Source organism: Malurus melanocephalus, unplaced genomic scaffold (genome assembly GCF_030028575.1).
Source record: "Malurus melanocephalus ecotype Western Australia unplaced genomic scaffold, MMel_1.1 scaffold_218, whole genome shotgun sequence".
NCBI lineage: Eukaryota > Metazoa > Chordata > Aves > Passeriformes > Maluridae > Malurus > Malurus melanocephalus.
In genome coordinates this window covers 372,494-400,173 of record NW_026623450.1, presented here as the reverse complement: position 1 = coordinate 400,173, position 27,680 = coordinate 372,494, and the positions used below count along the sequence as shown (strand labels likewise).

At 42.2% G+C, this 27,680-nt stretch overlaps 1 protein-coding gene across 1 annotated transcript; it reads right to left on the bottom strand.

Moving 5' to 3' along the window:
• Nucleotides 1-4,384: 4,384 nt before the first annotated feature.
• On the bottom strand, nucleotides 4,385-24,438 carry MAP3K8 (mitogen-activated protein kinase kinase kinase 8). Its single transcript, XM_057374175.1, has 9 exons — nucleotides 24,357-24,438; nucleotides 21,144-21,269; nucleotides 19,910-20,270; nucleotides 16,699-16,863; nucleotides 14,977-15,238; nucleotides 12,312-12,418; nucleotides 8,138-8,290; nucleotides 7,263-7,509; nucleotides 4,385-5,796 (listed from the first exon to the last, which is right to left on the bottom strand). Exons 3-9 carry the CDS (start codon nucleotides 20,243-20,245, stop codon nucleotides 5,663-5,665), a joined length of 1,404 nt encoding a protein of 467 aa, XP_057230158.1. The 5' UTR covers nucleotides 20,246-20,270; nucleotides 21,144-21,269; nucleotides 24,357-24,438; the 3' UTR covers nucleotides 4,385-5,662.
• Between the last annotated feature and the right edge of the window lie 3,242 nt (nucleotides 24,439-27,680).

The following is a 27,680-nucleotide window of genomic DNA, read 5'->3' as shown; positions in this document are numbered from 1 at the left end:
TTTTCTTTTTCTTTTCTTTTTCTTTTCTTTTCTAATTTTTTTAGCAAATTAGAGGAGGAAGGTGATCTTGTTTCAGCTGGAATAGAATTACTTTTCTTCTTGTAGCTGGTACAGTGCTGTGTTTTGGATTTAGAATGAAGCTCGTGTTGATAACGCACTGGTGTTTTGGTTGTTGCTAAGTAATGCTTACACTAAGTCAAGGACTTTCCAGTGTCTCGTGCTGTGCCAGCGAGGAGAAGCACAAAAAGCTGGGAGGGAGACATCCAGGAGAGCTGACCCAAACTGGGCCAGGGGTATTCCACACCACAGAAAGTCATATTTACTTTGTAATCTGGGAGCTGATCAGATGRAGTCAATTGCAGCCACAGGGATGGGYTGGGCATTGGTCAGCATGTGGTGAGCAATTGAATTGTACATCACTCATGTTTTCTTCAGTTTTATATTTTTAAATAGTAATAATAATAGTAATAAGAGTAATAATGATAATAATAATTATTATTATTATTATTACATTTTACTTTGTTTCGATTATTAAACTGTTCTTGTCTCAACCCACAAGCTGTGTTTTCTTTTCCTTTTTTTTCTTTTTTTTTCCCTGAGATCCTTGTATCCTTTCTTTTCCTCTGGGGATGAGGAGGGGGTGACCCAGCAGCTGCAGAGTACTTGGGTGCCAGCTGTGGTTCAACCATTACAGAAGGGGGAGAGGAGCTGACCTTGGCTTACTCTAAGTGAGAGCTAAAGAAGAAGGCAATCCTTTGCACTGCCAGCAGCCTTGATAAGCCCCCAGGCTGATCACTGACTYGGTGGCACTTCACCTCTGGAGGTTTGATGGACACCTTCCTGTCACCATGTCCTCTTGGGCTACACAGACACCTCGTGGAGTCCCTCCCTGCCTTCTCTCATTTCCACCTCTCACCCTTCTTTGGCTGCATGACACTTCAGCATCTGACTTGCTATCAGCACCAGGAAGGATCTAAACTTGGCAAACATCACCAGTTATTTGACTTTTCCATATTGGCAAAGCTCTGCTCAGTGTCACAGCCTGCAAGCAAGGTCTCTGTATGCATGAGCACCATGGTAGCATCCCTCCTTCAACTGATTCCTACATGAACAGGGCTCACAGTCCAGGCCAGGTTTGTGGGTGAGCATGAGGCTGCCATTGCATGTAGTTTTGATGAGAATCTGACACAGCCATTTTCTCTTGCACACCTCATTTTGGGAGCATCCTCTCTCTGGACAAACCCGCCCACCCCTGGACACACTCAGGCTATCCCCCTGCTCATGTGCCACGTGCTGCTGCCTTGCCAGGAGGTGTGGGTGCAGGTGAGCAAAGCTGTCAGAGCAGCTCGCCTCCTTCCTGGTGAGTCACCATGCCCCAGTATCTGTCAGCATGGCTGTGTCTGGTGACCAGCCTGAAGCAGCACGAGTGCACCCATGGGACWGTAATGAGCCACTCCCAAAGTCTGGCTGGATTTTTTTGGGGCGTTGCTGAGTTTGGTCAGCACACAATTTATAAAGGACTTGTTTTTTTCTTTCCCAAAGGTTAGCTTTGGATGGTAACTGTTTTATCAATGGACCTTGCTGAACCTATCCTATAAGAAAAAAAAAAAGGCTACAGTGCTTTGGTGCTCTTTTGTTGGGAATTCGCCAAGTCCCTGAGCATGGGAGGCAAAACAAAGCATAGGAAGCAAAGAAAGCCTTCTGTCGTGGTGACTGAGCCTGTCTTGGAAACAGCTAGCACAGCCCCAAGGGAAGCAGCTCCCAACCATACAAATGTTCCCAGTTTTGGCCATSCACAGCACCCACATCTCCCTACACCCCAGTCCTTCCCAGACAAACAGCTTGGCCTTCCCAGCTGTGTCAGGGCCACACCTCCAGTGACTCTTCCTTAGCTGCTTCTTTGCTTCTGCCAATTAGCCAGAGCAACACACTGTTTTCCCCAAGGTCCCAACAAAGGGACTAATGCTTGGCCAAGGGCCTCCTTCCCCATTCCCATCAGCTCTGCACACAGGGAGGGCTGGCAAATTGCTCTGTACTTCTACTGCAGCTTCTGTTAAGCTTCCAAGCACTAGGAAGCCTTGCTGAGGAGATGGTGGTGGTCTTAGTCCCAGGGTTACAGACTGATCAAAGAAWCCTGCTGAGACCAGGAGAATAAAAGGCACATCTGGCTCCCTAATTTCATCATTGTTGTGATTTACCCTCAGCAGGAAACCAAACTCTGTGCGGCCACCTGCTCACTCCCATCTGGTGGGATGAGGGAGAGGATTGAAATGGTAGAAGTGAGAAAACTCATGGATTGAGATAAACACAGTCTAAAGGGTAAAACAAATGCTGTGCACACAAGCAAAGCAAACCCAGGAATTCATTTACCACTTTTCTTGGGCTGAAAGSCATCTCCAGGACAACAGGGCTCCATCATGTGTGTAACAGTGACATGAGAATACAAACACGATCGCTCAGAAGGCTCCCCCTGCTTCCCCCAGTTTTATACACTGAACATGACATCGTATGGTCTGGAATATCCCTTGGGTCAGGAGGGGTCAGCTGTCCCAGCTGTGTCCCCTCCTGCTCCTGGGGTACCTCCAGCCTCCTCCCTGGTGAGACAATGTGAGAAGCAGAAAAGAACTTGACACTGTCAGCCCTGCTCAGCAATAACAGAGACATCCCGTGTTATCAACTCGTTCTCAGCACAAATCTGAAACACAGCCCTGTACTGGCTACTGTAAAGAAAAYTCTCTCTACCTCAGCCAAAATCAGCACAATCAGTTACTGTGACCAGTGGGTTTCCCCACACACTTGTGTTTTTCTTTGCAGTTTAGCACGAGTSTCACTTTCCCTCAAGAGAAAATGAAACTACACACCAAAAATCAACACAGAGGCAAACCATTTGCGAAATCCCGTGGTTTAGCGCTGACCAGCCAAACCCTGGGGCCTGTGCTCACTGGGTTTTCCCACCATCCGTTTGCATTCCCTCCCTCTCACCTCCAGCCTTGGTTGCTCTGAGTACACAGCTGCCCAGGCAACCAGATTAGAGGAGTAATCTTCCCCCTCCCAGGATATTTCTAACCCAGTTCATTTCCCTGACCTCATTTCCCAGGTGCTGGTATAAACACGTGGACCTACACAACACAGGGATCACTACTGTGGGATATGCTTGAGGGATGTGGTATGTTCGGGATATGATGTATTGCTCCAGAGAGAAATCCCTGCTACGCTGCAGCCTAAGGCTCACCTGAGAAATAGTCCTCAGCTATTAGAAAGCTGACAGAGCTGGAAGCAATGCTTGGTGCTTAGCATACCTGAATAGCTGCTTGTTGATTGTGTACCTGTGCTCTGAACTGATATTTATCCTGAAGCCCTCACACAGTTTAGACACCTGGATGTGTCTACAAAGAGATATTGGTTCACTCAGGCAAACCTTATTACCTCTATCTGGCAATACACTGTAATTGCTTTGGATAACCTGGTCACTACTTTCTTACTGAGAAGACATAGAACAGCCATCACTAAACCCAAATATTAAATAGTGAGCCCACATAAATAGTGTTTCCACATGAAAATTTCGATGCTAAAACATTTAACTGGGTGAGGGGGAGGRGAATGACATTACAGAAAAAAACAAAAGCAGAAAAGTCAGTGTAACATTTTTAAAGCAAAGGTAAAGGACCCCTAGCAGCCCACAATTTTGACAYGGATCTCATTGTTGAAGTATATAGGCACTTGATAAGCATTTGCAAAATCCCTAGCCATTGTCTGGTGAGAATGAGCACTTTAATTTTATAGAAGGGAAACTGGGGAAGAGATTACAAACCCATCTCCAGYCACCTGAACAGCTGCTTCTCACTAATTCTATGAATCTCCTTAAAGATCATAAGCGATCAGCAAAAGATCATAAAATTGAGCACAGCTCTCTCAAGCCAAAGGTGACCATCCAAACATTAGGTCATGTTTGCTTTAAGTCAGCCACACTCAAAGTCTGATCCCTGAAGATCCTGATCACCACAGTCAGTATAAATGCTAAGAGGGCTCCCTCACACAGCTCTCCTCCAAGCAACGAGTCATCTAGAGATTTTGCACAAAGCAATAGAGCACGTAGGTTATTCCCAACAGGATTTTTTGCAGCAATTAACATCAGGATTGAAGTGCTCCTCCTTGTACACAAGTGCTGGGCAACACCCAGGCAGTCCATAAAGAATGTTGGGGTGTGAGGAGACTTTGCCAGGAATACTTACCAAGACTCCAAAATCCATCAGCGATCMCCTTCACCCAACTTCCCCATAAATGGAACGATGCCTGTAGTGTACCTGGGCCATAGTAGGGGTGTTGGCCCAAATACATTGCAGCCCCATGCTGGTTTTGAAGATGAAGGAACAGAGTGACCACATTTCAAGGCACTGAGCTGGATTTATTCATTTGACCATATCAATATCAAACTAGAAATCATCGGTTTAAGATCATGTGTTAGAGAGGAGCAGCATTAAATAACAGACATGAAAAAGAGACAGTGCTTCAGAAAAGACTGAGTGTACAACATACACAGTATGCCATTTAACACAAATGCTTATAAAGAGTCATCCTAAGCATCAAAGAGAGTTTTATAAAAGTTTACGTTCTCATCCCATGGGATGTACAGAACTATGCAGTTTACATAGTTTTACTATCATCCAAAACATCATGTTTCAAATGTATGAGGCACAGCAAGAACAATATAATTCCATTTCCATAGGAACATAAACACTGCTTGTCACTAATGACACGCTTTCCAAACCATAGCACTCACAGCAATTATACATGTGTACAATTTTAAAGTATTAAAAAGCAAGAGTCTGGAGCCTGCCCACTGTTACCAGTAGGGAATAACCATTTGATCTACCCTTGAAAACTATCACAGATACCCTTGCAGCAGCTGTAACATAGGAAGGAGTTGGAGTCACTGTCATACTTTGTCAGGGCCAACTTGCTGTGTTAATCCCAAAGCTGATACTGCCAGTGAAGGATTCCCTCGACCCACAGAGAAGGGGACAGCCTCCWGCTTAGCTCTCACTGCCCAGGGAAGATGTAAAGTTCAAACACTTCTGCAAACAAGTGATAATCTGACTCCAGAGACAGCTGATAGAAATAAGATCAGCTTAAGGGAGGCCCTGATTTTCAKTAAGAATGACTAGAGACTGACCAAGACCTAAAGAAAGAACAAGACAGAACCAGTCATTGACTGGTTAAATCAAGGATTCTTTTTTTGGTTTTTTTGGGGAGGGTGGGGGGAAAGTTTTCTCTAAGGACAGCTCAGAGAGACTGAATCTTACAGCCCACATGCTCATTTATATTATATTTTTTCTGACATTATTTGCAAGCATATATTACAAGTTTTATAAAAGTGCAAGGCCCAGCACAGGTATATATCCTGCATTAAGACATTCCCAGCAGAGTTCTTTTTGCCATCTTCTTGTTGGTAAACCAGCGGTCACACAAACATCACTGCTTGGGATCAGCTTATCAGAGCCCCTAAGGGTTTAGCTTAATCATCTGTGCAATTAAACACTATTCACATTTGACAGCCTACAATGGCAATAGTTTTATGTACAAATTGGAAAATCAAGTCTTAAAATCAAGTTTTAAGAGGTAGAGGTCCATTTCTGACCCATCAGCATAAAATGTTACTGAGTCAGTCATATTCTAAGGCTGGTGGTCCCCGAACAATGTTGAAGTAACCAGCTAGAGCTCCAAGGTCTATGTAGAGTGATCTTTGTCTCTTTAGCAGGTCTGACTCTTCCATGCTTCCGTTACACAATGAGGAATCTAAAAATAAAACAGACAAACCATGTCATTACTGCCCATATAGCTGTATCAGGTCTTTTTTGTGGTTTGTAGGTATTACTGGAATAATTGGCCTATTATTTGATCTTATTAATCTGTCACTTAGAAAATTTTTAAGTACATCTCAAATAATAAACCTCATATACAAACTTCATATAAAATAAAATCTAATGAATCAACTTACAACAGTAAGGCAAAGAGAGGTAAGCAGTTTGAACACACTTGTTTTCAGTTGCAACTATTTAAAAAAAAAGCCTCCATCAGCTAGGCAGAGTTTCGTCATTTGAGTTATGGTGCTAAAGGAGAGTTGGGTGCAAGAAAWAAACCTGGTAACATTCTGCCATCTGAGAATTCTGCTTCATCATAGGGCGATTTCAATCTAAACATATGACATCATCTTTATCTGGGAGTGACAAYACAGAATGAATATGGGACCATCAGTTTCAGATTTCTTATTCCTTTTAAATCAAGGTCAAAACAGATCAGGTTTGCAAGGGCAGAATTACCCTGAATACTTGTATAATGAGTGTCTTCAAATCTCAAGCGCCTATAATAAAGTCCAAGTTTACTGTTCAAATACTTTTTTCATTTTCAAAAGAATTAATTCAGATGGTCTGAGCTGGTCAAAGGATTTTGCACCCCCAAGGCAAAATCAGAAGGTACAATGCCATTCTACATTCAAAAAAATGGTTGATTAAATGTTCAGTGAATTTGTTGCAACAATTATGGATTACAGCACCCAAAACTTTGCACAGATATCTTTTCAAATACTTATCCCAATTAAATAAACCACTTATCAGGGAAGAGTCTTTCAATGCCTTTTGTCAGAACACTCCTACTGTATCTGATAAATAGCAGTGAAGTTAAAAGCATTTTGAAGACTGTTGGCAGGTTGTTGGCATTAAATTGGACTTGAAAYGGGTGTTTCCTACCTGGTTCATTTATTATCCTTCACTAAGCACTTACAACTGTGTTCTATCCTACAGTCATTTAGGGGGTTTAAAACACAGGGTTTCTACTGCTGACACTCAACAATATTATTTATGTATTTCCTTAAAAAGGCAAAAAGTGTTGGATTTGCTGATGGTTGCTGGACTTGTTGTTGTTTACAAATCAGCAGTATGTATGAAACATCTCCAGTACAGTGGCAAATTGAGGCTATTTGGGACAACAGTTTATACTTCATGAAGTGCCCTGAATGCCTGCTACAGCTTTTCCAAGAGCCAGTCCTTCCAGAAGAGCAGAATTCAGGCTAAGTTCCTCCCATTGAAGTTAATGGGTGTTCACAGGTCATTTAATGACCTCTGGGTCTGATCTCATCTGATTGGGATTTTCACTGGTCGCTTTCCACATGTGTTTTGAGTTTCGTTGGTTCCTTACCACTCATTCAAATAATGATTTGACACAAACTCTACAAAGTATAAGGTAAGTGAGCCTGATACCATTACCTGTAATGTTTTCTGGCAACTGCAGGTCCTTCCTAGCCAGCAGTCTTTTCCTTTCAAACAATGCCGAGTCCAGACTCTGGCACCGCGGTTGCTCTTCTGGGGGTGGGTGTAAAGCTTCGTGCTTCAGTAGGTCTGCAGCAGACAGTCTGTGATTAGGATTCCTTTCCAGAGCTGCTTCTAGCAATTCTCTCATGGAAGTGCTGCAGTCCTCAGCAATATCTTCTAAGGGGGGAGCTTGCTTGTGTATCTGTCGGAATGAAAAAACACCATAGAAACACTTACTCCAAAAACAATGGAAGAGGAAGTCACAGATAACTGCATGAGTGGTCTGGGAATTCCCCAGTTAGGACTCATCACCTCCCTAAATAAGGCTGATCAACTAGAGCAGAACATACAACTACACAAAATACACTTTTTAAAAATCAGATTTTATAATAAACTTAAAAACTCAAAGCAACTTCARGTAAGCCTAAAATCCAGTGCAATGCAAATTCACCAGACTTCCATACCACACTGGAAGAATCAGAGAATCAAATCTACCAGGCTCAAGTTTTTATCTGCAACTTCTAAGGAAAACAGACAAGTATAAGATAGATGGGCTTGTTCCAATCAAGTCTCAGATGATTCTAACCCTGYCCTTGTGGTAAACCCAAGGCCTGTACATTGAAACACAAATCACAGATACAACTCCAGCTCAGTCTCTGTCTTCCCCTAAATGATCAAAACCCACTTCCCTCCCTCCTGCCCACAAAGCAAAAAGGATGATATCATCTCTGACAAAATATTTTGATAGTTTTTATATGACTGGATCTTCTCTGACAAGAGTATAGGAAATCTTCAAATGATCCTGAGCTGGCTTTGCTAAGGACACTTACAATATAGAGATAGGATGGATATGCAGAACGAGGGTATCTGTTCACCCAGGGCGGGATGCCTGTTTGCATATGAATGATAGTAGCCCCCATGCTGTAGATGTCTGCTTTTGTTGTGTGGCCTCTGCAGAGGATAACTTCAGGGCTCATGTAAATCTGTGAAAAATAGAAAAAAAAAAAAAAAAGGAAAGATTACTCAGCAGGGGAAAACAACAATCAAAGATGACTTAATGACATTTTGTAATCCTGGAAACCCCCCTCTCAAGGGATGCATCCCACTAGTACCAGCAGCATAAAGACCAAGCAACATTTGGGAAATAAGGTTTTTCTGTTCTGCATATGACCACAATCAAAGAGACAGTACCTGGACAAAATCATATTCCAGGTTTGCCCTCCTCAGAAAGTCCACAGCTCAGTGGCTGTGGGCCTTAGCTGAGCTGTGAGAAGCTGAGGTTCAAGCTATGGCTCTCCCTTGCTCAGATGAGTAGCAGAAACCTCATCCCTCCACAGCAGAAGGAGGTGCCTGAACTGCCAGTTTGTTTTGTGGGGCACTGCTGGGACTGCTCCAATCTCCTTGAACAATGGCTGTGCACAAGCTAAAGAGAGAGGGTGACCTGCACTGACACCCAGATGGGGGTAGGAGCCCAGTCCTCAGATCCCTGTTACACAGGATACTACACAACCCTTCTGAGCAGGACTGACAGATGAGCACATTCCTGTCTTCCTTACTCTTATCTCCTCCTTCTTATCCAGTAACCTGCATGTTGGAGCATTATCCTAAGAAATGGGATCATGAGGAACAAGCCAGGTCTACGCAACTCATAAATTAAAAGGTAGGTGCCCCTTCCACCTCAGATTACCCTCAGAGMAACTATGAAGACAAGCACCCCTCTTCTAACCTTTTTTCAAACCAAAAWTTCTCATCTCTCTTGATGGAAACCAAAATAGTTTCCCTCCAAACATTTCACTGAACATTTCACTGCCAAGAGTCTGAAGAAGGATCTTGGAAGCTCCTGCCAGCAACAGGCAGCTCAGAATGCAGCTGGAGGAGAACCAGACAGGCAGGATGCAGGAGGCACACCCTGCACAGCTCTGCCACCAGCACTGGCCCTGGAAGCAGGTTTCAACACCACATGGGCACAGCCTAGAGCACACTAGGTTAGCAAGCTACCATATTTGCTTCTGGTTTCTACTTTTCCCTCACCCAGTTTCCCTCTAAAGGAGTCAAACAAACTTTAATTAGTTCAAGTGATCCTGACACAAAGAATCACATTGAAAGGCATTAACAGACACAAGGGCAGGAAGTTAAGTCATAACCACATGGTTTGACTGCTTATTACCACAGATTGAGAACGGCTGTAGGGCTCATGCAAATTCCAAGGAATATTTCCCAGTAAATTACATTCCATATCTGCAAACACAACTTGCAGTTGGAGTGTGTGCAAAGGCTCAGCAGGCATCTGCAGCTGCTACTGACTCCTATTCATAGCTTTCTTCAGGGCTAAGTGAGAATCAGTGCCTCTGCACCCTCTACCTTTAAGTCTCATGAGGAGCAAAGAACAGAATTTCTAGATTCGTAAAAAGAAATCTTTGGCAAATACAGTGCAACTTGAGTGAAATCTATGTAAGCAAAAAGCAGCTGCCTTCAAAAAAGAATGCTGGCACAAGATCCTGTCTGCAGTTACGATGTATAAGTGGTCAAGACACACCTTGAGTGCACAGGGACAAAAATCAAAAAGCAGCTCCAAAGCTCTAATTTCAGACTGGTCTATGACTGTCACCAAAGCAGACATCCCAAGCCATGGATACCTTCCCATTCCTGTTCCTTCTGACTGGTGGGCTGGCACCTGCCTGCTAGTCAGACCAGTGTCACAGCCCAGCTAAAATCCAGTCCTTTCTTCATGCYGTGCTAGTTTTAGTTCAGCATTCCTGAAAATGAATCATACCTTCCACACTGAATAAACTTTTGCAGACAACTTTTTACCCTCAAATGGTTGTAACTGAAGCTTACATATTTTAACAAAGTGAAAGAAGCATAACAGAAAGTGTAGCAACTGCCTAGAAAAAGTATTTCCTGCAGAGCAGTTTCATAACAACCACAGTTTAATGTTCTGCATGACTTGTATACAAAAGCAGGAACCTAGTGTGGGTTTTTCACACTACACCAACCAAACAAAATTTAACTATTTTTCAATCATGTTGCCTGGAATTTTAACTATTCATTTTTATAAACACTAAGAAGATTCACTACATTCTGACTTTCTGTGCTATAGAAGTGAATAAAAATCCTAACTCCCAGAGGAGAACATGCACAGGACAAAGGTTATCCCACCTGCCACTTGCCTCAAGGACACACGTCCCTGCAAATACGAGATGGAAGAGAAACCAGCCAGCTCACAGRCATGATGCTGCACGGCAGTGACAGAGCCCTAACCAGGGATTGCACAATTAGATCCAGGAACAGCAGGACAACAGCACCAGTTCTTAAGGCTGCATAGTACAGCATGCAAAACTCAACAGGACTTTGCAGAGCTAAGATTTTACTCTGGGGGAAAAAAAAAGAAAATCAAGAAACCCAGATCACAGAGGGCATTTGTGGGTGACAGGATTAAGCACTGTGGAGAGGAAGATGTCTCTAATGAAGACTTTGAGCAGGAAAACCTTTAGGAGCATCAAGAATATTAGTCTGTCAGTCTTTCACTGGCATCTGAAATCTCCTTTCCCAGGGCTCTCTCTCCAACCTCACTTCTGGCCTGCAATTCTGTGGCTGTGCTCCCCTGAGACAGCAAAGACCAAACATGAYCATATTTCATTGGGGGGCATTATCAGCTTTCTGAGGACAGGATTGCAGGTGTTAAACTGTGTGGAATGATTTTCCTCCTATTGAATGAAGAACTAAGAGTTTTCCACTTGGCAAAGTGAAAACACTGAAGTGTTTTTCACTTTTCACTTGTTCACTTGTTCATGCACCAACATGAACTTGGCCTGTCCTTCAAGACCCAGAAGTGTATCCTCACCAGTCTGCTCCACAAACATGGAAATTTCCTATTTACATACATCTCCATCCTTGGGAAATACCCTACCAACTCATACCCACCACTGTTCTTATTCTCATTAACAGCACTCAAAACCCCCTTAAACAAACAAAAAACCCCGAACCAAAGTAAAAACTCCACAAAGCTTGTACATTAAATGCCAGAAAGCATGCTGCTTCCAGTTCAGCATGCATTTTAAGCTCTTAACTCCYTTGACTAGAAAGACATTGAAAACAAACATTCAAGTGTTTTCTCAATTATCTTGAAAAAAATAAACAAACAAGCCTGACCATCTGTGAAATCTTGGTTTATGCTACCCTTCTAAAAAGTGAATTTTTTTTGTCAGTTACAAAAGYGTCTCCTCTTTACACATGTGCAAGACTATTAAAAGGGTAAGTGCTAACATTTCAGCTAAAGCATTTCCTGTAAACMATCTCAAGCAACAGAGAGCACAAATGCCACATCTGCAGCAGCTATCCAAGCTAATTGTTGTTGCTTGGTTGKTTGCTAAAGCTCCAGCCCTGGAAACACCTTGAGAGGAATGCAGCCCAAGTGGTGTGCAGGATCTCAGAGTCACTGAGAACATTTAAAAGGACCCCACCTCCATCACTAATGTCTAAACAATTTTACCAGATAATCATCAACTGTGCCATGCACAATTTATGAAGAAAGAAGTGTTAGATGTCRATGGGGAACAGAGCTTAGAAGTGCTACGGGATGAAACCCAGACATCTGTAATTTCTGTGGTTTTGAAGGAGGAATCAAAATACAGTRTTGAGCAGTCCATAGCGAGTATCTCAGAAGAAATCTTTGCTCATGCAAAGAACGAATTCCTGTTTGAAGTGTCTCTGACCAGCAGCTGATACACTGCAAACAACCCTYCTCAATGTACTGTTTGACTTCTGAGAATAATTGCTAACAAATTGGACTGCARGGAAAGTGACACAGCTTTCAAAGCGTTCCATTCAGCAGGTTGAAAATACAAATATAATTGACACTATATTAACATYTATAACTTTAAAAAAGGTTTTATAGTAACTCATTTACCCACRCTTCTAACCCTCCAGCTTCAAATTTGAGCCTAAGTACCACAACCGTAGGAGTAATACAATATCAAGGCTTCTGTCCCTTCAGCTTCTTACCTCTGTTCCTCTRAGGTCTTTGGGATAGTAAATATCTTCAGTCATTTGAACACTTAGGCCAAAATCCACTAAAACAGCCTTAGTTGACATAAAGACAATGTTGCTTGCTAAAAGAAAAACAAAAATGACAACATTTAAGCTTCTAGCAGAACTTGCATGTATTTTACAACGCTCCTGTTTCATTCAGACACTAGCCTGAAAAGGGAGAGAGATTAGCACAACCACACTCTACAACCAAAATCCTTCTAGCCAAAACAGGTCTGGTAATGAGCTGGTTCAATTTTAAATCACATCTTAAAATTCTGGACTGGTTTATATAAAAGAATCAATATTTGGTCATTTTCCTAGCATAAAATAATAAAGAGAGAGAGAAAGGCTGAGGGTAGAGGAGGAAGCAGGTAGAAGACCAGTAGGTACCTCCGCACACAGCTCTGAAGAGGTTTCATGGTCTCCAAGGTGGAGCTCATGCTGTGCAGCTCTGGCTATAAACAGCACAGCTGTTGCTCACCAAGAGCTTTTTCCAGAGTGACAATGTAAGTGAAGACAGAAACAGAGAGTAACCAAGGCCCCGCCACAGCAGCCACACCAGTCCCTGCACCAGTCAGTGAGGGCAGCTCAGCGTGACAGCAGAGGACAGACAATGGATGCAAAAGTAATATAAGACTAAGCATTTCAAACTCCCACTGAACTGCAGCAGAATCTAGGAGCTTAATTTACTTTCCTTCATAAAACTCTGCCTAAAGCGCAACTTTGTACTCAGAGGCTTTGTTTGCAGCTGTATTTCTGATCAAATATTTATAAATRTAGTGCTCCGTGTGAGCCTTGAGAAATTCATGTTTGCTCTTTCAGAAGATGTGGTAAAATGAAGTCTCCAAGTTAYACAACAGGAACACATTTTCTCCTACAGGAAACTGTGGGCCATTTTCCATCATGACAGTGCTCACCATGACCATCCAGTGGAAAGACAGACTAGATTTCAGCAGTACTGATTCCTAAAGCAATGCTTCACACAGTTGCCCCCTTACCAGTGATATTTACTATGTAAATCTAATTTTAGGGATAATTTAAAGATATGGATTTCAAACACCCCATAATGGATGGTGCAAAGGGCCACTCTGCCACAGTGCAGCAGGGTCTGCTGCCTGCCTGAGACCATACCCAGTCTCAGCTGCAGCTGATTTTGGACTGAAGGTCCCCCCACAAACCATGGTTTAACTGCTCTCCAAACAAGGGTTAAAATGAGTGGCAGCACTGAATATGTCCCAAAAATCAGAATGTTTCCCTCCTCCTTCCTGGCTCAGGGCAGTATTTCCTCTCAATAAAATCCTCATCTCCTCTGCATCAGCAGGACAGACTCAACTGCAGTTCAACAGCAGCAGATAGCATGAGGAAGAAACCAGAGAAGTTTAGGAAACATCTTCCACCTGGTGAGGGAAAATACACATTGCTCCCTGCATGGAGGCTGCCTTGCCAGGCAGTGAGTATGGCTCCATCTCAGACCTTCCCTACCCAGCTCACCCCAGCACCAAAACAGGCAGCAGCGTGGCCCTGGGCTCCTCTGGGCAGTCACTTCTGCCCCAGGCAACCTCTGCTTCATCAGCTGCCCTGCATCCACCAACACAAGAAAAGGCTGGGAAAAGTGAAACACACTCATATCTGCCACATTCACAATGGGCTGGTTCTCCYAATCACTATCTAGGTGTAGTAGGCTTTGGGCTGGTTTGGTTTTTAGATCTTTTAATTAATGTCGTTGTTACTGCTAATTAAAATAAACCCATAGGAAAGACTCTAAGTAGAAGTAAGAAAGAACAATTAAGGGGAAAAAATAAGCAGTTTTGTAGTTGACAGAATCTCAAAGGCTTATATCTAAAGTACTGACCCATACTAAATGAAAAAAAACCACCAAAATCAAAAATGCAAAACTGAGATAAGAATTTAGCAACTCCTAACAATCATTTTCTGTGAACTACTGTAATGCTTCACTATGAATATTTCTATTTTAAACCCTCAAGTTTATCTAAATAAATTCACAGAAATGCATCTATCTGCAGGCTGAGGTGGTACTGGGAGAAACTGGATTTAACACTAATTTAAATGCAACACATTAAAATTGAACTTGAAAGCAATTTAATACAAGTGGATTTAATTTAGACTTAACATCAATGTTTGATTATTTATAGATGTTAATATCCAGAGGTTTTTAAAAGCAAATATATATTAAAATTTACTCTAATTGYTGAAAGAAAAAAAACCAGCACAAATTATGTATTTACTTCCAAAGTGTCTCMGACTGAGGAACAGCCATATAGAAACATTAAACCTAAAAGAAGGCGTGAGTTGAAGGTGAGCGTGGAAATATTCAGGATGAATTTCTTTTGAAAGCAGGAAATTTCTGGCTGAACATAGACTGATAACTTCACTCTTTAGGTTTTTACTTAAATTGAGTTGCTCATGCATGGCATAGGATCTACAAGGTTCTAATTATGCTCTCTGCTGGAGTGAATTAATAAATAGTGTAAGTAATTATTATCTCCAGAACCTGRCCTTGACATTTGTTAAGCATTATCTATCCCTCCCACTCAGCCCCAGCTCAGTCCCAGGCACTCCACCAGGGCCCCAGCCCAGCCTGGACCAGAAAATATTCCAAAGAATCACACAGACATACGTTTGATATCATGGTGGATAATCCTCTTGGAGTGAAGAAAGTCAAGTCCTTTCAGAATATGCTTTGTCACCCAAATTATTTCAAACTCTCTCATAGGACCACAGCTCTCCAGCTTTTCCATGACAGAGCCACCCTCTCCAGCTTCCATAAAGAGATGGATCGTCTCATCCCACAAAATAGCGCCGTATAATTCAGCAATGTTTTCATGACGAAAACATGCCTGTATTTCAACATCTGATGGTTTGAACTGTTCCACTGGGACCTAGAACATTGAAACAAAACCACAGAAAAGTAGCTCAAAAAATAAGTTATCCGTATGGAGAGTAATCATTCTATAGATTAACATAAAAGAAGGAAGTAAAGCACTCATATCCACTTGTTAAAACACGGAGCTTTACTCTAGTCCCGTGACTTGTTCTTCCTTGGCAGTTGAAAGGCATCCTGTTACAAGTCAAGAGATAWTTTGGAATCATGCCCAAATAAAAAGAGCTATCTTCCAGAAAAAGTAATGTAGCAAGAGTAATTCCCGTCAAAATCCAGCGATTACGCAAAAGCTTTATGCAAACTTCCTGGTGAAGGAGATAAAATTCCCACTGCTTTTTCCATTAGCTTTGTGCCCTCATCTGCACTACCAGAACTACACAACCCCCTGACAGGTGGATCAGTGCTTGCAAAGCTCAGGACCATTGCTGACCTCAATTCAGTCCTTATCAGCASGGGTTTACAGGTTACAAGAAATGAAACCTGCTTTGAATAGAGYGCTAGCAGCACTGTATTTCTTTAAAAAGTACTGATGGCAGATTGCTGGGACAATAAAAGCAGTGTTTGCTTACACACAGAAAAGCTACTACTGCTCTTTTCAGTTTTCTGCCCTAGGACTCATGTCTGTGAAACAAATTACAGGCTGATATTTTTATTTCAACRAGAAATACTGTTTGTATCTTCACAAACATCAGGATACTTTAAATCTGCAGTGGTTATGCAGGAGCAGCTAACTAAATCTGTCCCCATGTGGACACACTAGCTGCAAGGAAAGGGCATACAGCTGCCTTCCCAACTCTTTCACATATAGAATTAATACAGGTACTTATTAATGAGCTGGAGGACACAGAACAATGTCCCAGCTGAGCTTTTATTGSCCCTGAATATTTACTGCTCAATTCAGAATAGTATGTTAAAAGGCACAGCTGAAAGAAATGTGGTGTGGGCTTGCATAAAAGTAGGGCAGGGCTAAGCAGTTCTCAAGACATCTCACAGCCTCAACTCCATCAGTGCCCAAAACACAGTAAGAGTTGCACATACTGAGTTCTCAGGGACTTTAATGGCACTGGAAGTCTGAGGAYCTTAGTTCAAGAACAAGGGCCCAAAACCATCTGCAACAGCAAGGTTTTCCTACCACCTTCAGCAGGGATGTGATCTCACACTGGTATCTTACCATGGTAYGTACARCAGGACAAGAACAAAATCCTTCACYACAGCCCAAGTGCCAGTTACACACACTTCTAGATACTTTCAAAATGCAGAAACATTTCCAGTTTCAGAGTCAAAAAAATTAAACAAGCTAACAGTTAAAAGTATGCATTTTTCCTGTCTTGTTGAGTCCAACAAAACCAAGATGTTCACCAGCCAACAGTGAATTAGAAGCAGACATAGTGGAAAATACACTGTAAGTAGTATGTCATACAATATTTGCTCAGAGACAAAACTCCTGAATTAACATACCAGTTTGCATGCCATTCGTTTCTTGGTTTCTCTGTCTTGGGCTAAATACACTTTCCCAAAAGCTCCCCGAGGAATAAAATCTGAACCAATGTTCCTGTAAGTCAACTTCCATGGAAATAGGAGCACATCTGAGTCAATTTGATAACGCCCATTCTTGGGTGTGATCTGTGGAGTTAAATAAATAATACAAATATTACAGTGAAGTTAAAACTACTTCAAATCTAATTAATTATATATATATAATGGAAAAAAATATATCACTTATGTGTATGATGCACATGATCTGCTTMGCAGTCTTTATTTAGAAACATCAAATGGGAACAGCGTGTGAGGTGTGGCATTCATTCACAGCCCAAGCATCCACGTTTCTCTCCAGTGACTAACTTACGAAGTGTAAGTTGCAATTAATTGTCTTGAAACAACAACAACAGCAGCTGGGTTAATGAAATTACCCACCTCTTGTTATTAGATTTACCTGCACATGTTTGTCCTTCCTGTAATCTGTTAACTTGTTATGCCACATACCTGTTACTCACAGGTTATCTTATACAATGTGAGCAAGAGTTTCAGCATTTCCTAATAACACATGTACTGCTACGGATTTTATTTTCCATCTTATATTGGAGTTTCTGCTACTTCGTAAAAGGTTGAAGAGTCTGCTATGTTTTTACCAGCCACCATCCTCGAGTTTTATACCATAGTTTAAAAAAGAAGAGTGGGAGTAATACTGTCTCGTCTAGGTGGGWAATGTTGGGAGCTTTGGTTCTTCTGTATCACCAAGTAGGCAAGGAGGGCTTCTCCAGGAAGCGATTTAGGGYACCTAAGTCAGTATCTYGCTCTAAATCTTTTTCTGAAACAGYTACCTCCYTCTGCATGTGACAGAGACCAAACACCATGTGAGTACTGCTTGATGTCTGATGCTGCTTGTTCAGACTCTYAGCTACAAAATTAATAATATTTCCCATTAATATGCTTCTAATTAATTCAGCCAGTATCTGGAATATCATTAGTCTCCTTACTCATATTTTATCAAGATTTTTAAAGAGATGTAAAATCACATCAAGGACATTTATCATTTCATCTCTGTCACAGGGTCTCAGATACTCAGCTCTTCAGCTACCCTTTYTAAGATARCAATGAAACAAGAAGATTATTTGGYTTAGTTTTYTATTTAAGATTTAACATATAATCTTTTGTATTTAATCTACCTTCATGTTTTTCAATTAAGAAAGTACCTTCTTGACTGCTAAAAGTGTAATTTGTGATTAGTACCTACATGAAATAAAACAATTCTTCCAAGTTCCTAAATCTGGGAAGGATAAGTTCTTAACCTTTCACCAGCCAAGGGGGCATGGGTGGTATCCATCAATAAAAAGCTTTCTGCTTAGGGTATAAAAGACAAGCCTTTGCTCTACTTATTTGAGCCAGGGTAAAGCAAACCGCACATGTCTAACGATCTATACATCTTGCTTGCCTACTTCTGCATTTCAAGGGGCTGAGACCGATCTACATTGGTTACACCATATCCTGGAAAGGAACAGAGGCTGAGCAGATTTGATTTGCAGAGCTAGAGAGCAATGACCACCACAYTATTCATGTTTTCAGGCGGCTTTTAGGACTAGTCCCTAGCCTGACCCTKTGAATGTTTGTCTGTGGCTACAATGTATCATTCAGTTCAGTTTTAACTAAAGAAATCCAGCTGGTGAACTTCAAGACCCCTCGTGATGCAGGACGCAGTGCASTCCTGATCCTAACCAAAATGCTGTAGATATTTGCAATGCAGATGCCCCTGCTGAAATGCGTGCACAGATAATACCCTGTCTCCAACCCTCAGTTGCATAATGGGATCACGTGAACCTAATAGTACCTGGTTCATACCAATTGTATGCATCTGTAGAAACAACATGCAAGCAAAACAACCACGAGTATGTAGAACAGTGTCTACCCTAAGTATAGGAAACATTTCATATTACTAAGTGTCATTTCAATGTTACAGAGTTGAAAAGTAATTGTTTTGCAAGACAGTATGCTCCCTCCAAGTCAGAATAAAGCAATACCCCATGGTATTTCAYACCTGAGTAACCAGTAAGCCTCAAGCAACCAATGTTCACATATAAAATATATTTGAGGCAAGATATTTAAGATGACAGATGTAGAACATCTTGAGAAAAGACAGCAGCAGTACAAAYATATATGAATAAAATTTCAATGCAACATTGATTGTTTCCAGAACAATTGATCTTAAACAAAAGTGCTGCTGGTAGAACACAAACAATTTTAGGGAAAAAATTAACATCTACACAATATATCTATACTTGAATTTAGCAGGGCAAGATATTACATAATATTGTAACTCTTAAAATCACACTTAATAGTACATGATTTTTCTCCTTACATGACTATTAACATTTTGTGCAGATGGAGCAAATTTAGGAACTATCTCAATAGATCCTAGATCTTTATTTTTGACAAYTTGTATAATGAATGTTTAACTGCATGAACACAAGGCACTGGAAGATTCTTACTGTCTCCCAGACCTGTAAACCATCATAATTCATAGAATCATAGATAGGCWTTGGTTGRAARRGATCTTAAAGACYACCKAGTTGCAATTGCCCTACTATGGGAAGGGATGTCACCCACTATRTCAGGCTGCTCAGGGCCTCATTCAACCTGGCCTTGAACATTTCCAGGGATGGGACAGMCACAATTTCTGTGTGCAGTCTGCTCCAGTGCCTTACCATCCCCAGAGAAAARAACTTCTAAGATCTAACCCAAACCTCTACTCTTTTAGTTTAAATTTATTCCCCCTTGTCCCATCACTACACACCGTTCTAAAAAGTCACTCTCCCTCTTTTTTTATGCAAGTTGTGGATTTTATAAGCCCCATTTAAATACTGAAAGGACAAAAAGAGTTGTAGATTTTGCTTTTGGACTGCTTGTCTCCAGTTTGTATTCAATATTGTGAAATCTTTTCTGACCTCCAGAGATACCAGGAGACAACAGAGTGGATCCTTCCAAACAGGCCTTTCTCCATAGCTGCCTGAGACTGCAGGGGTTACATTTGATAGTCTCAGAGACCCCTTCCAGCCCCAGGGCTGCACAGGAAACCATAGCCTGGTACTCCTCAGACTGAACTTTATTTATATTCACTAAAAACCTATCATTTCTAAGGTCTATGAAATAATGAGTAAAAAGAAAACAGACTTACCATATTCAAGAGGATCCCAGATTCCTGTTGTCTGCACCCTTTACATTGTTTTGCAGTGTTAGACACCTGGTTTGCAAAAGCAAGTAGATCTTCCACAGTCCCGTATTTGACAGACGACATAAAAGAGACCTCCCTCTCACAAAACAGTAATGATTCCGCACGTTCATCGTTTTGATTTGCCTCTTTGCACATTGTAATTAARCTGTCTCCATAGACTGCAATGTCTTCACCTGGATAATGGTTTTCCATGATGGCTATCACCTCAGACATATTTAGATCAGTTAGCAGCAAGTCAATCTCCTCTTTGCTATCACTGCCTGTGCTCATATACTCCATTACTGTTCACTTTGCAAAATCACTCCTGGAAAAAAAGAAACAAACTTGAAAATACTTTTCACATAAAATTTGCTTTAGAAAAGTAAGAATGAAAAGGAGTTATCAGAGTGATCAACAGCTCATCATTATACAGTTAGATTTAAAATTAATAATTTATTTTATGAAGAAAATCATAATTAGTGTCCCAGATGAAGACAAAATGGAAAAATATTTGTTAGTCAAATTTATTTAGAAGTTACTAGTTAACCTCCCCTGTCATTTGTTCTTGGAGTTTACTATGATAAAGYTTTTCCTTGGAAAAACAGGTGCACTAAAAATATACCACTGTGACAGATATGCAAAAATGAAAGAGCACCCTCAATACAAACAAAGGAATGCATCGTTTGGAAAAGAATGACAGAGAGATAATAACATTTTCACTTAATTTATGYCTAAGTTTTTATTGACAACTTATGTGATGTATCCAGAAAGAAGGGAAGGTCASAAAGCAAGGTCAATCCACTAGTAATAGGCATCTATTGATATCATTGTACAGAGCACAAGTCAGTAACCACCTGGGATACTAAATCCTTTTTTTTTTTTTTTGCCAAATAACTGGTTGAACTAGACTTGAACTGAAATTTTCACCCATTTCAGAAGTCAGAAAGCTATCATAAAAGCAATGAGTTTTTGAAGTGGTTTCCAGTAGTTTGTTCTGCCCCCACTAGTCCCAACAATAACTTTTGATGTTACTTTTACAACTATTTTGCTCAAATGGATTTACAGCAAGCTGGGTTCAACTTCCCAAAAATCCCTTTCTATATCAGAGAGTTACTTATTGAAGTCAAAAACGTATGCATGGTCAGTCATTRAAATACTGACACAAATAGTTTCCAACACATAAATGTCTAGCACTTACCTTGTATTTAACCTGATTACATCACTCAAGACCATTAAAAACGTCTCAATAGAATCCCTGAAGTCATCACGTTTTTTTGAACCTGTATTTACCACTGATGATAATTTCACAGTGTTCTGTGGCAGTCTATTAAAAAAAGCAAAACAAATAAAGCCATCGCATACCAGTTCAAGCAGAAGGACTGGTTTGTACTCATATAGATCATTTGCTTCACGGAAAGAAAAGCTAGTAATCACCAGGCTGAGATAACAGGGGATTTTTCTGCAGAAAAAGATGACAACCCAAAAAAGAATCAAGCTACTGTATCATCCAGATTTCCAAGTAGTAATGAAAAATAGTTTTTCCATGGTTAGGTCTCAAGTTTTAGTCTSTCTGTCTCATGCTTGTTTAAGCAAAGAGTAGGACCTCCTTTTCCTTTAGCAGAACTCAGTGAGCATGTCCTCTTTAGAGAGCTCTTATTTCCCTTTTTCATAATCCACTGCAACCATCTATTTTGGGCAAAAGATAACAACTAGGCAAAAAGACACTTAGGAAAAAAAAAGAAAAAAGAAACGCAGCCAACAAAACCTTATCTCAAGGACAAGCAGCAGACTCGGTCCCCTGAGGCCATGGAGCAATGTTTTACCCAGGTACAGTTTCTGGTTATGATCACTATCTTTCTTACCCTCACCACAAGGATGTAGAAGCTTTGTGGCACATATTTCTCATGGGTTAGAGTATTTACGTCAGTTCTGATGTGAAGAAAATCAAGTAAAATGACGTGTCCAAGTTGGCAAAGAAATCAGACCACGTGCCAAAAATTCAAAAGGCAGCATGGGACAGCAAATGCAGCATCAGAAAAGTAAAAAATTGCCTGTTCCTTTTCAAACTCAGATCCAGACCCTGCAAGTGACAGTGGCAGAGCAGTACTGTACCCCCCCAGGCCCCCAAGATGGACGCAGTGACTTTCGCCAGCACTCTACCCCAGTTCACCSAGCCCTAGTGAGCCCACACCCCCAGCATGAGGGCAGCCAGGCTGGAAATTTTGTGGTCACTAGCATTACTCAATCCAGGAGGACCCAGGCTTTGTATCCAGGTCTTCAGAGAGGTCAAAAAAGTGAGATGCTGTGAGTCTCTTCTATCACCCCAACTCCCTGGTCCATGACCAAGCTGTTAACAAAGACTGAAAGTAGTTACTTTTTAGCATACATGAGATTTCTACTTTTCCCCACAGCAGGGCTTCTATTCATCGCCTTTTTTTTTGTGCTGAATTAGTGGAGTTCAAAAGAAAAGAAAGAGCACTGTCATAAAAGGAACCAAGAGACCTCTTGTGTAAAGTCAGGTAGTTACAAACTAGTCCTGAGGGACTCTGTGAAGAAAAACACGAACCTCTAGATGCTCTGTCTTTAGTGGATAAAGACAAGTACCTATCACAATTAAACTAATTTACTCTCTGACAGCATTCCATGCACAAGGCATCTGTAAGATTAGATGAAACATAGCTTTCTGGAAATACCACCCCTGCTCTGCTCCTCAAAATGTTCCCAAACCACAGCACAATACTAATAATACTCTTGGCCATTTTACTACTGCCCAAAAAGTTCTGAATAGTATGAAAAAGTTACTATAACCTGCATATTCTCAATTCTGTGCTTTTAGGGCTTGAGAAAAGCTGCAAACCCTTTCAGCTTTTCAACTTTATGACTGCCTGAAAGGAAGAGGTGGGAGTTGGTCTCTTATCTCAAATAACAACTGATGGGACAAGGGAAAACAGCCTCAAGTTRTGCCATGAGAGGTAAATGCTATTGGATATTAGGAAAAATTTCTTCACTGAAAAGTTGTCAAGCACTGGAAAAAGCTGCCCAGAGAAGTGGTGGAGTCACCATCTGGAGGCATTTAAAAGACATACAAAGACATATATGTAGATGTGACATTTAGGGGCATGGTTTGGTGCTGGGCTTGGTAGTGCTGGGTTGGACTCAATAATTTTACAGGTCTTTTCCAACCTAAATGATTTAATGATTTTATTTTTTCCTGCAGCTAGCAAATTCTAAACACTAAGTATTTATACAATAAAAACAGTGTCCAGACAATAAGGTTTTTTTTTTTTCAATTATGCAGTAATTTAGTATTATATTTTCCCTACATCCAAAAAAAAAAAAAAAAAAAAAAAGGTCTATTTTTCAATGGGGAATCCACTCTTCCTATCTATCCCTAAAATCCTATACTAGTATCAGTGGTGGGCACTCATGTAGCATCCAGAATCATCCTATGTTATCTAGGTTCATGAAGAAATTAAATCACAAAGTATGCTTTACTTAGATTCTCAGCTAAAAAATCTGGGCTTACCTGCAGTGGAAAAATAAAACTGCATGCAAGCACTTAAGTCAATTGCTAAAGCACAAGACTCTTTCTCCAGTTTTGCCAATATTTCAACATCATCACATGAGTAATTTGCAAGCCAAAGGTTTATTTCTCTGTTCTCCGCGTAGCTTTTCAACCCCTTTCGCCTGAGAAATGTGCTGCCAGAGACTATCCATCATATCAAAAGGAGTAACTGGATATCAAACTTCTGAGCCCTTGTGGGACTTTTTGTGTGTCAAGGACTAGCAATGGAAAAAATTGAACAAAATCTGTAACAAAAATAAAACTAAAGAAAAAAAAAAAAAAGCTTCAAAACCCCTAAAAAAAACCTAGCCATAAACTGCATAGACTAGCTCAGTACAGTCGCACACCCATAATGAAGATCTCTTGTGCTGCTTTTAGGGAATAATTTTCTGGTCTAAGTGACAAGTGACTGCCCACTAGAAATGAAAAGAAGTCCTTATTTACTTTTAAGAAAAGTCATCGACAGACCTTGAAAAACACAATCCCTCTGGRAAAAAACTTCTAGTGTCAAGGAACAAGAAATATCAACAATTTCAATTTCGACAACATTTCACATATTCACTTGGAATAAGAAAACCCTCGACCCTCGCAGCGCTGGCAGCAGCAGAGCCCAGCTCCAGCCCCAGCCCCAGCCCCTTCCTGCCCTGCTGCCCCGGTGACAGCGCAGGTGCCGCAGCTCCGGAGGCCGAGGGCAGCCGGGGACCTGCCCCGCGACAGCGCTGCGGCCCCAGCCGGGACCCGAGCAGCTCCCGCCCGGCAGAGCAGCCCCGGCCCGTCCGCAGCATCCCACCAGGGTTCTGCCGGCGCTCCCCCTCCCCTGCCGACCCCGGTCCCGACCCCGCTCACCCGCGGGGCGCCGGGAGAGCCGCGCCGCCCGTCCGCCCGCAGCCCGCACAGCTCCGCCAGGTCCCGCGGGAAACTCCCGGGGGCGGGGAAGGTCGCAGGTAGCACCGCCCGCCCCGGCCGAGGGCGGGGGACCAGGGCGGCCCCAGACGCGGTTTCTATTTCGGTTTCCCGGCAGGCGGGAGCAAGCGCCACTCTGTCCTAGCCCGGCCCCAAGCCCGGCCAGCGATCGCCTCGTGCCCCGACAGTGGCATGGCCCGGCGGCAGTCACTTCTCCCCGGCGGGGGCATCGGTGAACCCCTCTCCCGCGACCTCATGTTTCCGTGCGCACCTAGAGGGCGTCCACCAGCGTCCTACCAGTTTAAATCTGAATCAAACTTAGCTGACGCTCGGGTGGAATTTAGGACAACAATGTAAAATTAAAGTACTCTGGGACACAGTAGTGTGAGTTCAGTAATTGCTAAAACTGGGCAGAACTACTTTTTTATTTCTTATCCATAAGGAAGTAATCCCTGCAAAACTCTGCTGCCCAATAGCTTCTCTTCAGTCAGTTTGTTTCTAAGGAGACAAGTAGCACCTTTAACAAAACCAGCAGCCAYAGCACTAGAAGTTAATGAGTTGAACCTCTCTCAAGTTGTCAAGAGACACAAGATGGATTTTTTGTTCATTGTTCACAGGGTAATGACTATTTGCTTACTGAAGTCAATGGCAGAACTGTCATTATAAAGTTTTTGGACAAACATTCACCTTAGGCTTCAGTGTTTATTACTAGTTCATACWACTCCTTTTCTGTTTATATTATCCAGATACCCTGTCWSTCTTGWTTAAAAGTTTYAAGTTTGCTAYGTTTCCCATGTCATTCAAAATTGTCCAAAGCATGTCCCAAATGACATTCTGAAATACGCAAGGRTTAGACTCACTACAGGATTTTCTTTCCCTTAGCATCACAACTATGTRTGTGGAACACTKYTAGCAGATTTAACCTTTGCTCMTACASTTCTTTTCCAGACTATGCAGATGTYAAATAYATTGGCAAACCTCCATAAGGAAATAGGTGTCTTCTTTGTTGAGTTGGACCTTGTTCAATTGCACCACCCAGTGCATTTGCTAAAAGAAAATATGTGGAAAAAAAAAAGTCAAGAAAGCTGAAGATGATTATAGAAAGGAAAAAGAGAGGAAGGACTGATTAATAAGTTAGGCTGTAAGAGAAGCCAGGCCGAGGAGAGGGCGGAATTGGCAGCACCTTGAAAGTGGGAGGTTAAGGAGGCTGAGTAACACATCCTTAACGTGCAGCAGCTCTCACGCTAGATACTTTGGGTATCCTCTTTCAGGAACTTGCTTGTRTTATTTTCCCAAACCCACAATTAATTTTAATGAAACCATTTGCTATTTTTAGACCAACTTGAAAGAGGGAAAGAGGAGGAGTTCCTCTCTCCACATCAATGAATTTAGGCAGGACAAGTCTWAGGATTCCAGAGGAAACTCACCATGGAGAGATGGAGGAAACAATACGTTTATGCTCCACGGCACACATAAGTAGGATATAAATTGAAATGCTCTATTTTAAAAGCAATCTACTCTCCGTACTAATGATCATCCTAGAACACAAAACCAAAGTAATTAGGTCATAGCAATGACTTACAGACCCTGATTTATTAGGAGGCTGCCAAGAGTATAAACAGCACTGCACTGAAGACCTACTAACACACAAAGTACCCTAACATACACTACAGATGTGCTCACAAGTTTTACATAAATAACTGCTTTTAAATACCAGAGACATTTTCTTCAGTACATGCCTGGGGAACCATGCCGGAGACCAATAACTACTTGATGGGTACCCTGCAACTCTCTGCCCCAACCACTGAAATTCTGATCCCACATGCTGCCTTTACTACAGTAACTCTGCCTTCACAGCCCTGGTCCAGGACCAGACAAACAGAACAAAACAGTTCAAAAAAACAAAATCAGTTAGGTTGGAAAAGACCTCTGAGATCATCAAGTCCAAGCTATGGCCAAACACTACCACAGCACTGAATGCCATGTCCAGTGTTTCCTTATACACTTCCAGGGATCGTGACTCCACCACCTCCCTGGGCTGCCTGTTCCAATGTCTCATCACCCCTTCTGTGAAAAAMTTCTTCCTAATGTCCAGTCTAAAACTACCCTGGCCCATCTTAAGACTGTATCCTCACTGATTGTCTGAGAGAAGAGGCCAACACCSAGCTGGCTACAACCTCCTTTTCTTCAAGCTAAACAACTCCAGCTCCCTCACCCATTCCTCATATGGCTCATTCTCCAGGCCCTTTCTCAGCTCTGTTGCCCTTCTCTACACTCACTCCMRCACCTCAATGTCCTTCCTGAATTGAGGGGCCCAGAACTGAAYACAGCCCTGGAGGTCTGGCCTCACCAGTGCCAAGTACACTTCCCTAGTCCTGCTGGACAATATCACTGATACAGGCCAAAGATTTTACTCCCCTTTCTTAAGTAGCCCATCTGCCAAAACCTTCATTAGAACCCCACCACCTTGGCTATCTGACCCTTCAGGTTCACCCCATGCCCACCCTCACCCTCCTTGGCTGGCAGGGCTCACACAGGGGTGAGCCAGCCTGGCCTGGGCTGCTGAGTGCTTCCTTGCACCGGGCAGGCAGCTGCTCACACCCCACACCTCACACCTGGCTGGAGAAGCTCCCAGAATCACAAATTATTCTGAGTTGAAAGGGACCCACAAGGATCATCGAAGTCCAACTCCTCACCCTGCAAAGGGCAACCCCAAGAGTTACACCATGAGCCTGAGAGCATTCTCCAAAAGCTTCTTGAGCTCTGTCAGGCTTGGTGCTGTGRCCACTTCCCTGGGGAGCCTGTTCCAGTGTCTAGCCACCGTCTGGGTGAAGAATCTTCTCCTAATATCCAACCTAAATCTCCCCTGACACAACTTCAGGCCATTTCCTTGGGTCCTGTCACTGGTCACCACAGAGAAGAGAACAGTGCTGCCTCTCCTCTTCCCCTCACAAGGAAGCTGTTGACTGCTATGAGGTGTCCCCTCCATCCCCTCCAGGCTGAACAGACCGAGTGACCTCAACTGCTCCTTCTAAGTCTTCCCCTCAAGRCCCTTCACCATCTTCGTTGCCCTCCTTTGGACACTCTCCAAAAGCTTTATATCCTTCTTACACTGTGGTGCCCAAAACTGTACACAGGTCTCARGGAGAGGCCGCCCCAGTGCAGAGCAGAGCGGGACAATCCCTTCCCTTGACCGGCCGGCGATGCTGTGCGTGATACCCCCAGGACGCAGTCGGCCCTTCTGAGTGCCAGGGTACTGCTGGCAGC